Source organism: Geospiza fortis, unplaced genomic scaffold, assembly GCF_000277835.1.
Source record: "Geospiza fortis unplaced genomic scaffold, GeoFor_1.0 scaffold78, whole genome shotgun sequence".
In the NCBI taxonomy this organism is placed as follows: Eukaryota; Metazoa; Chordata; class Aves; order Passeriformes; family Thraupidae; genus Geospiza; species Geospiza fortis.
The window spans coordinates 5,068,978-5,080,563 of NW_005054339.1; the positions used below are offsets into that span (position 1 = coordinate 5,068,978).

Genomic DNA, 11,586 nt, shown 5'->3' on the forward strand with positions numbered 1-11,586 from the left:
CACTTATAGCAGAAGCTGCCCAGGAAGGTGTTCTGAACCAAAACTAGCTTGAGTTTACCAGACTTTGTCACTGGGATTTCTTGTAGCAAGGGTAACCAGACCTGGGTGAAAAATGAGAAGCACTTAGCCTGAAACTGCAACACAATCATGCTTTGGGTTCCTAAAGACATCCAATCAATAGGACAGCACATTTTAGTGGGAGGATTGAGCAATATTTGCTTCTATACGGCAGATAGGCAACAGAAAAATAGATTCTAAACTACCCATTAGTAGCAGCCTCCAAACACATATTAATTTATGCCTTTTGAACTACAAAGGTGTAAGGGGACAGAAATATGAAAACAGCCAGCAGCAGTTGTGTAGAGATGATTTTTGGGGAGTGATTATCAGCATTATTATAATATTTGCTATATCCCTGTAAAAGCACTCAGGTTACCTTCCCAGCTAGCCACCAACAGAACCTGTGACTCTCCTGCTGGGACCCATGTAGGTTTTACGTGTAGATAAAACTATGAAACAGAACATCATGCTTTTTCAGGCAGTTCAAATTTGTTTTATTACAATTTTTAACTGTTAGTATTTTCATATCTGGACATCTTGAAAGGAATTTTAGATTTACAACTTCAAAAGACATTACAGAATTATGTAAGCCCCAATGACAGCTACTCTACTGCACTGTATACAACTTGGTTGCCTCCCTTCCATGTCCCACTCTACACAGCTCCAAACAAGTGAAAATTTGAGATGGGTGCTCATATTCAAGCTTCAGGAAAGCTCAGTATATGGAGAAAGAATAAGTGATAATTTGCATTCAACTATTTCAGGAATCAATAAGAGAATACACAGAACTATACATTTTATCATTTTATTAGGAATAATTCCAAGTGGGTTATGAAGAAACGAATCCATTGAGTCTGATGAATTTTCCAAAATTTCCTTATGAAGATATGTTCACCAACAAACAGTAAAACTTCAGCAGAACTATTATACACTGGGCAAAAATAGTCAGGCTGATACCAAAAAGCAACATGCAACATAAAAAAAAGATACTATATAAAGGAAGACAATCTGCTGAATATTAAAAACAACCTCAACATGAGCTCTTCGCAACCAGCACAGAACTATTCTACCCATCAAATCCAATTCACACAAAGGCAAGTTGGGCTAACAGAACCCAAGGATTAATAAAATGTTCCTCAGTGCAGTAGATTTGTATAGTGTTTTAGAGCATTTCCTTGGCTTGGAACAAGCAGAATTAGGAAATCTTTTTGGCAAGGGAGAGAAATAAATACATACGGAATGCTACATTTTTAAATCAGCAGACTGTCTGAGGAATGAAACAGGGCATCAGTAAACTAAGAGTAGCAGGGAGAAAAAAATTAAAACATTAATTTATTGGGGCTCAAAGAGTATTCAAAACAGATCTTAAAGATGTCACAATAACTATATTCAGGCATTTAGGCTAACAAGGGGAATAAAATCAGAAGATACACTTTTTCCAAGTTAAGGAGATTTTTACCCAAGCATATTGCTACCTTTGCAACATGTAGCTCGGTAAACAATAAATTGGCAACAAAACAAGTTGAAACGCTGTAATATCCTGCCCAAATATCAGTTCCAGATACCGTAATAACCAAGATGCAAACTAATTTTGTTGTAACAAGCCTAGACCACTTATATCAAACATGTCCCTGGTGAAAGTCATCCAGTTGGAATTAGCGTTTTGAGAGTTCATTTGACAGCCAGTCAAGTCCCTCATACAGACCAGTTCCTTGCGTAGCACAGGTAGCCTGGACATACCACTGTTAATGTAGAACACAAAAATTCAATTTAAATACTGACAAAATGCAAGCTAAGTTATGACAGTGTGTGACACTCTTTAGTGTTGTTAGAATTGTGTGTGTGTGTGTATGTTATACCAGTGTTCTTTAAATACTGTTTTGTGCCATAAGTAGAGTCAAGACTGAACAAATGGTATTTTTAAAAATTTTGAGACGTACATGTAGTGTAGAGGAGGTTCAGACATTATCCAGAAATTCCTAACCCTGCTCTCCCTTGCAGGACTCCCTCCCCTGACAGGATTCCTACCCAAATGACTTATTATCCAGGAACTAACTAAGCAAGACATAGCCCCAGCAGCAACACTTATCTCTCTCCTCTCCCTGCTAAGCTTATTCTTCTACCTTCATCTCGCATACTGCACAACAATCACACTCCCTCCACATACCACGAACCGTATAAAACAATGATGTACTAGTAAACCAACCAGCATTACAATTGCTATCTTAACCACCCTGTCTGTCATACTCCTTCCCATGTCCCCTGTGATCCTTACCATTGTCTAAGAAACTTAGGATTACCTACACCGAAGGCCTTCAAAGCCTTAAACAAGAGTTAAACCCTCTTAGTTTCTGCTAAAGTCTGCAGGCCATTACCCTGCATCCCCTATATGCAACTCAAGTGCTTTAATTAAGCTAGGACCTTCCAATTTACTAGGCAGATGGGCTTTGCTCCCATGATTCTACAGTTAACAGCTATATGCCCTAACCAACAGGCCTCTGCTTAAGGCTCCGGTACATATCCAATGCACATCAATGAGCTTGCAACTCACTATGAACTTCACTACAGAGCTGATAAGAAGAGGAACTGAACCCCTGTAAAAAGGACTACTAGTAAAGGCTACAACATAGCTTAAGGCATCAAGAAACAAATACAGAATTTGTATTTGGTTTACGTGCTGAAAACTACTTCTTGTCTCTGAAAGACTGCTCTTTGGGAAGTGAACGTGGAATTATCTACATGAATGGACCTCTGAAACAGCTTCTATGCTCAGGATCTTAGTGTGCCAACATAGACACTCAGATTACAAAAGGTGGGATGGCTCATGTGAAGCAAACCTGTGACTCTAAAGCTTGAGCAGATGAAATTGAATGTTTTAGAAGCTACATCATTTCCTCCTGGAGGTGGGAATGCAGAATGCATTTGTTCTCCCAGAGTACTGAGAAAACAGGAAATCCCATCACATACTTTGTGAAATGCTGGATGTCTGCATTTCAATGACAGACTGGAGTGTTTGTATGTTTTCAGAAAAAGGTGAGAAATGAAACACCCCTAACAGCTGAACACACTGGATTATACTTCTAAATCACTTATTTTGAACAAGGACCTGAATTATGCATTATGAAGTTTAACAGCAGGTGTGTGCATCTTTCTACAGAAAGAGGTGAAAGCTATCCTTTCACTTAGAGGAACTTTACATTTATGATAAATAATAGAGGGAGGAAAGAGTTGAGCAGTGAGAAAGCTGAGCACTTACAGTTCTGTTACGCAGAGACTGAAGGCCTAGTTTATCTGTCATTTCACTGATTGCCATGGCATTTGGCAGATCCTGTTTGTTTGCGAACAGAAGCAGCACTGCATCTCGCAGCTCATCCTCCTGAAGCTAACAGAAAAAACAGGCATGTTATTAAACTGCCTCAGTTAAATAAGTCAGTTACTTCAACAAACACTAAAAAAATCTAAATACTGATTTAAGGGTTGTAAATATTTTCATTCTTGCTCCTGAAGTCACTAATAAGTACTGAGTGAAATTCAACTAGTATACAACAGAACTCCTGCAATTAAGGAAGTCATCTTTCAATTTAAAAAGTTTAAATTTATGGGCATTTTGCCGATGAAATGTCCTCTAGCATCAATCTGTTCTTCCAAAACTCTTTTCCCGCTGCATTCCTATCAAGGTTTCATGAATGAAAGGTTCACACACATTACTGGCTCTCTACAGAGTGGAAATTACAACTTGGTGTACTACATGACCCAGAATTACCAGCTGAATACAATATGCACTGTACAGACTCCCTAAAACTGTAAAATCCGAAATCTCTTAGGGAACCTGACAAACATTCAAAAATAGAACAAGTCAGTCTAACAACTATACCTCAGAAGATATTGATATTTACCATTTTCTGCAGCTCTTCTGCTGCTTCCTGGATTCTCTCTCTGTCGTTGCTGTCTACCACAAAAATGAGGCCCTATAGTAAGTTAAGCAGATTTGAAAAAAACAATGTAAATGTGTAGCACTATTCTTAAACCACCAAAATACTCATATTGAACATTGTGATTGCTTACTCAAGAAAGAGGACAAATTTAACAGAAATTTCTGTTTAAACAATGCATGATGTGTGTCTGAACAACTACCTAAGGCTCAGCTTCAAAATAAAGTTAGGGGAAAAAAATGCAGCAAAATCACATAAAACAACTCTTCCCCCTCCCCTTTCACTCACTGTATTGAAAATCACAAGTGCTTCACCATCTCATATTTAACTGAAAAAGCCCACACCCTTGAAGTAATGCCTGAATTTGTTTAAAAAAGTTTTTATCAAACAGTACTTCTAATGGCATCTCTGTTATTCAAGTGCTCTTCTTACACAATTTACTCTTATCTTTCAGTCTGAAAACCTTGCTTTTATCATTCTCTTCAAGGAAAGAGAAGTATCTTTTAGAAGTATTTAGCAACAGGACAGTAATAAGGAACTGAAAATAAATATTGCTCTATTCACAATATGGTGGTGCAAGGTCCCTTTTATCAATCCTGACATCTATATTTTTCTGCACCAATCATATGCATCATGCTGCACACAAACATAATGGAAACAATTCTATATTCAACACAAAAAACCCCAAACAAACTCACTGCAGAAGTTTTCTGATACTAATAAGCAACTTACCTCACTACTTGTCAACCAAAGGTATCATATTCATGTCCCAGAAACTCATGGTAGTCACATAATTGTGAAGCTAGCACTTTTCAATCAGCTGGTAACAAGATCTTTTACCATATTTTAGATGCTCAGCTTATTAAAAACACTAACTTAGCATAGTAAAAGCTGTATATTTTAAGAGTTCCTCACAACAAACCAGTTGCTCTGGCACATTACAGAACACTGGTAGATCCTAAAGGACTTGATCATTGAGAGGCTACACTCACAACTATTTTATTTATTTGAAACCTTCAGGGGAACAAACTGGCTTCAACTAGAATAAAATCTGGGCACCCTCAGAAGTTGCAGGAAGTAGTGCAGAGCCTTTCTGAAAGAAAGAAAACAACTTTCCATATGTACTCTACAAAACACAATGAGGCTTTACAAAGTAGGTCTTCAACTATTGCCATACTCTTACCTGTGTGTTCTGGAAATAATGCCTCCAAAGAGGTCTAATTTTATCTTGACCACCAACATCCCAGACTGTGAAACAAATGTTTTTATATTCTACTGTCTCCACATTAAAACCTAAAAATGAAGGAGTTCAGTAATTAGAAACAGTTAATTCTAGTGTTAAAAACATAATTCTAACCATGCTAAAGATAGATACTTCCTAAGGTACGCTTCTCCCAAGTATGGATAAAATGGCTTATCAATATGGAACTGATAAATCAAGAAGAAAATTCATTAAGAGGGGGAAAAAATATGAATCACTTAAATCCAAGTCCAAGTGGCTGAGCAAATCTTTCAGCCAAACTGTGAGATTCGTGGTGTTTGGGGGAAGTGGTGCTATTGATTTCATTCCTGTCCTCCTGGGCATCTGCTACTGGCCATGGTGAGTAGCTGGATTCTGGTCTGGATGTCTCTTTGGCCTGACACAGTTATGTTATGGCACTACCAGACAGTTATGAATGCCTTGATTCTTATTCTACTACAAAGACAGCAAATCCCTGCACTCTTCAGAGGCCTGTCAGGTTTAGAATAACAAGAATAAAGATATAAGAACTGTGATCTTACCAATAGTGGGAATTGTGGTGACAATTTCTCCTAGTTTCAGTTTATAAAGAATGGTTGTCTTACCAGCAGCGTCCAAACCAACTAGAAGGAAGAGAAAACTTGCTTTAGTTCACAAACTTAACTACAACCTGCTAATTTCAAAGCATGTCATTTTACATGCAGAGTATTAGGGGTTTTTTACTGAGAACAGCTTTTTAAACACTGTTAACTCATTTCTGAAAAACTGCTGTGTGTTTTTCCCCATCTCCTCTACCCAGCACTGAGAGAGAACAAGTAATGAAGAAAACAAGCTCAATAAGATGTTTCCATTCACAACCTACAGGCTCACAAGTTTCAAGTAATCTTCCTTGGTATTTGTGTTAACTAAGCTTTATCATTCATGTTGAAAGTTTCTTCTGTGTAAATCAGGAAGATTTTAAAAGCCTGGCAACAATCCACAAGCAGTACACAGTTTCTAACTGATCACACATTTGTTACTTCACTAAGCTGGGGAAGGCCTCCCTTATTCAACCTCCTGCAAAGCTCACCTTCACAGGCACTCCTGGACCAAGCCAAGCTGGCACTATACATGAAAGACACTTTTTGTCCCTTATTCCAGCCTCTCCTCCTCTGCTAAAACTTTAGCACTGAAAAAACCACAAACATCAGGCAGCTCTCATCATCCCTCCACATATACCACAAGGGCTGTAGGTATTCATCAGAATATCATTTCCATACAGTGAGATCCACTAGGATGCTTCCATTAGGAGTCTCCTCCTAATGACTGTTGGTCATTACAGAAGACCTTCTGCACTTAAATTTGCTGTTCTGTTTCTAAAACAAAACCTAAGCTTGCTGTTTTTCAATGTAAGCTATGTGGTAAATATGGGACACTTCAGAAAGAAAATAAAACAAAGCCTAAAAGACATTTTTTTAGACATATCACCAACACTGCAAGCATACACTGTAGTTTTCTAAAACTGTTTGGGAAACTGCTTATTGTTAAGCATTTTGGAACACATAAATGTAACTCAAAATAGAATTCTTTAAATTAGAACCCAATACCTAACACAAAAGCACCTCCATAAACAGCAGGCACTGAACACCACAGCACAACATGTCTCTTGTCAGTAACATTTGCCCAAGCAAAAATACCTCCCATCAAAACAGTTAATTAATGCTTTTGCTAGAAACCAAATGCTATCCTCATTTTATAAGGATAACACACATTCTTAAGCATTCTGAGTTAACTTCCTACCCTGCAACTGCAATATATTGAGCTTTAAGTGGTTTGGTGACTTGCCTATTAATAATACAACTGTTTCCTTAGCATCACAAAAAAGAGGGATTCAAAATTACCTGCTCATTCAGAATGAAACCAAACTCTTGATAAACCTCCTTTTTCTCAAGACACAAACTGCTGTTGCAGCAAACTATAATTGTCCTATATTCTAATAGTGTGCATAAGATTAAACATGCCAATGCACCTTCTTTGGTTAAAAAAAAAAGAAAAAAAAGAAAAAGTTGTTTTAATTCTTAATGTCATGACAGCACGAAAGAAAGGGTGTGGAGTGGAAATCTACCATCAAAACCAAAGTTCCTTGACTCTAAATTTGCTTCAAATGAAATGTAAGGGGTTTGAGTTTGCTATTGTTTAAGTGTTGGTTTCCTTCAAAACCACACACAAACATGAAGAAAAAAAGTCACAGTGCAGCAGAAATTACACAAGAACTTGCAAGTCATGAAACTTGTAAATGCCACCATTTTCCCCACACCAGTCAAGTGTCAGATCACCTTACAAAACCCTTTAAGCTGACTTCAGAACCCTCAAATACTGCAGCTATACTGAAAACCAATGTTTTTAACAGCACAATGATGAAGCCCAACACTGTTTTCATAAAGCTCAACCTCAAGTAAGCACTTGTAGGACATGTAGACCTTCTTAAGTACATATAATGCCTGTACATATGATAGGGGTTTTTTCCAGTAAATTAATAATAAGATAATTTAGTGAACCAATCAGAGTTACAACTACTACTCAAAGCTCTTCTCTTATTGCTCCCCACCAAAAAAAATTACTCTGTTATTAATATAACAAACACTGACAAGATCTGTTAAAATTACCAATGTAAGAAAGATGCCACTGTCTACTCGAACTGCTCAAGTGTATTTGAGGTTTACACTAACAACACAGATAAAGACAAAGAAAAAAGCTAATCTCATTCCAAAGAACATACACAGGGTATCAAGATCCATTTGATGACTCAGAGTTAAGAAATGAGAAACTAGTAGAGAATTTTAAACTACTGCCATATCTCGAAAATATTGCCCCAGTTACCCACTCTACCCTCGTGCACCTCAGTGGTGCTGGCAGAAGGCTGCAGTGCCTGTGCAAGCACAAAGCCCAGACTTTGTTTAAATCCACTCTTACCCACAACTCTTGGTTAAGCTGTTGGACTTTGCACCGAGGCAGGCTGAGTTACAGGGTTATGGGTACGTGTTTTCTTCTTTTGATTTCACACTTGAGGTAGAAGCTTAACTGAGGGAAGGACCTTACAAAAATCCCCGTGACCCTATTTGCAAAACACTCCTCTTTTGGCCAAACTGCAAATGTTATGAAGTCTAAAGAAGCAAGTCATAAAAAGCATAGCCTCCATTCATATTTCTTACTCCAATCTGTAATTTTAAAAAATTTCAGAGCATTAAATCACATTTAATCTTCTGGTGGGAAGTGTAACTACTGCTTTTAGTAATCCAAGAATAAACAGGTTTATATTTGCACTGGAACACTAAATGTAAACCTATGAGCCACTGCCACAACATAGACTTCACCAAGATTAAAAGTCACATCTTAAATCCCCAAACAAAGTAAATTCCCAATTCTACATTTTCACTGATTCTACTGCCTGACTGGCCATTGTCAAGACCAAGGTGTAAGAGACTCAATGAGGGGTGTAAAGTTAAGCAATTGTACTGCAAAGCACCAAGATTACAACGAAGTACAAATGGGAAATGCAGACCTGTACTTGCAACCATTCACATTTAAACTGAATCAAACATCATCATCTTCTAGCTGGAGAAAAAATATCTACAGTGCTTTCAGGTGCTGCTAAAATCACTGTGGTTCTAAGCCCTTACTCCTCTTAAAGAGTATTTTATTCACAGCCTGTCAGTTGTTTTTCTAAATCTCAATCTTCTAGTTCACTTGTCCCTAGGTACATCATCCCTGACCACATCACATCCTTCATTAACCAACTCCCTACTCTGAGCACTGGTGGCTGAATACCAAGCTGCTTCTCTTATCACAGCACAAAACTTCATAAAAACTACAGAAAGCCAACAGCAAGCACACCAACAGTTGTCTAAAACAACACCCACTCAAATAAAAAACAGCTAAATTTTTGTCATCTGTTGCAGTGACACAATTTCTAAAGAATCTGACATTTTCCACCCAATGTATTTAATAATTACCTTTGTATTTGAAGCACCTGAGTAGTTACTCTATCAGTTAACACTTGCACAACTACACCAAGACACAGAACAGTAAATTATGATACTGAAAGGTGCACAATGAATAGGTATCTTTTTTCCCCAAGGAGAAAAACCCATCACTGAAGAGTTTCACAGACAGGTACATGGAGGATTAGGACTCAGTGTTTCTACTCTTAATGCCTCAGTTGCCCAATCTGACTTTCAGACATTCAGCCCTATCCCACAGTTCTTTCTTTTCCCTCATGTTATGCCTATTTTGAAGAAAATGAGTGAATCTTCTTTTCATGCATTTCTTTCAAATAGTAACTTAATATTTTCGAAAAATACTTACTTATACTAGTACATTTAAAAAAACCCCAAAGTTTCAGTAACAGTATAACATTAAATATCCACTTCATATCATAAACAGAATTTGAGAACATAAAAAATAAGTGAGCGCTGTTGGTAATGGTCCCTGATGAGAAATACTCAAATTCTGCAGAAATCAATAACACAAAGTCCGTTTTAGGAGCTAAATTAATTCTAATTAGTCTTCACGTCTGCAGAAACAGAAGAAAGCTGTGAAAAGGAAGATATAATTATAAATTAATTGTCTGTTGGTATCAACTCACATAGTATTTTTCCCATAACTACTTTACCCCATAAAGTTATTTCTTAATTGGTATTCTACATATGGAAACTTAAATGTCTGACCTTGTAGAGCCCCATTTTCAAACCATACACTGAACATTATAATTCAAAGTGCTCATAGATGATGCAGAATGCTATGAAGAGATTAGTTTTAGTGTTACAGTTATACACAAATTATGTCACGTTCAGCATAACATTCCGCTTCTAAACATCCAGTTTATGTCCTATAACAGATTCTCACCACAACATACCCTGAGTTCTACTCTCCCATACTACCTAACAAATACAGTGCTGTCCTGTGCCCTGATCCAGCCCTACATTTCAATACAAGGCCTTAAAGTAAAAATTTTTAAGAAATATAAAAATTAATTCATTTGAACCAACTGCTAGAAAATGCACCTTCCAAAGCCAACTCTAACCTAAATTCAACCTGATTTCCTACCAATGAAGAGCCTTGCAAACAGTTTAGATCTGCATGACATCACTTTCCTGTTTTCAGTGTTTTGCAAAAAGTAACAGAGCTACAAATACCACAGACTCTGTCTCATCCTACATCCTACAGTCAAGCTCACTTGGGGACTTCATTCATTAAGAGTCACATGAAGAGTCTGGCTCTTAGGGAGACAACCAAATCACCTCCTTGAAACCAACACATCTACTAAGTTGTCTTGAAGACTAAAATGACTCTAGATTATTTTGAAATGGATGAGAGTCTCTAATTTCAAACAGTTAAGATATAATAAAAATTTCTGGGTATGCAATAACAAACTTTACCATCACAAAATATATGGAGAACTTGAAAGATTATAATTTTTAAAAGCTGCACTACTCTGTCTGGTGTGCATATCCAGGCAGCACTAAGGATGGGTGTGTGCCAGGAAGTTTCACAGTTAGAACCCGCTGCCCTTGCTGGCTATATCCAAATGAGCACTTTATTCAGCTCCTTAGGACAAGCTACTTCAGTCAACGACCATAAACCAAATTTCATTCACTTTGGTAACAGAGTCTTGAGAAAAAATTAGAGGCTAAGAACTGTTTGTACAAAAAGCTTACAGGGGTGGGTAGGTGGGTGGAAGAAGGCAGGGAAGAACTCGAAGCAGAGGAGGAAATACCAATGCAGTATGTGCTGGCTTTGACCTTTTGAACTATAATCTGAAAGTGAGAATCTTCAAGAGCCACTGGCTTCAACTCCTACACAGCCCGTATCAAGAGAACAGATAATTTCAAAATAAATGGATATTAAAAATAAATTATTATGGGGGCAGGCAGTAAAACTAAGCAAGCACTGCAAGAGCTGCCTAGAGGGTTTTATCGGTTTGTACCCGAGGCACAAAACTAATGCCCACGGAGGCTGTACCGAAACGCCCTTTCAGGAGAGCCAGGATACAGAACTATAGCTCCCTACAGCTGCCGAAAATCGGCCATTATACGGCAGTCCTTACGCCCCTGCTATGGCACACACCAGGCTTTGTCACATCCAGCCCGCGGAGCCGCAGTGCCGGGGCAGGAGGGCCCGGCCGGACCCTCCTGGCGGGGCTCGCTGGGCGCCCGGCCCGGGGACAGCGGCCCTGCCCGGCCGCAATCCCAGCTTTGTTCCAGGTGCTTCAACGGGGCTCGGCCTCGCCGGGACCGGGGAGCGGCGGGCGAGGCAGGGAGAGGAACGGGCACACGGCGGGAGAAAAGGAAGGGCAAATACAGCCCGATCCTCAAC

The 11,586-nt window shown here is 38.5% G+C and overlaps 1 protein-coding gene across 1 annotated transcript; it reads right to left on the minus strand.

The window, feature by feature from the left end:
• Positions 1-530: 530 nt before the first annotated feature.
• On the minus strand, positions 531-6,344 carry ARF4 (ADP ribosylation factor 4). Its single transcript, XM_031058248.1, has 6 exons — positions 6,302-6,344; positions 5,775-5,876; positions 5,176-5,285; positions 3,957-4,028; positions 3,317-3,442; positions 531-1,802 (listed from the first exon to the last, which is right to left on the minus strand). The coding sequence occupies exons 1-6, from the start codon at positions 6,342-6,344 to the stop codon at positions 1,716-1,718; spliced, it is 540 nt and encodes a 179-aa protein (XP_030914108.1). The 3' UTR covers positions 531-1,715.
• Between the last annotated feature and the right edge of the window lie 5,242 nt (positions 6,345-11,586).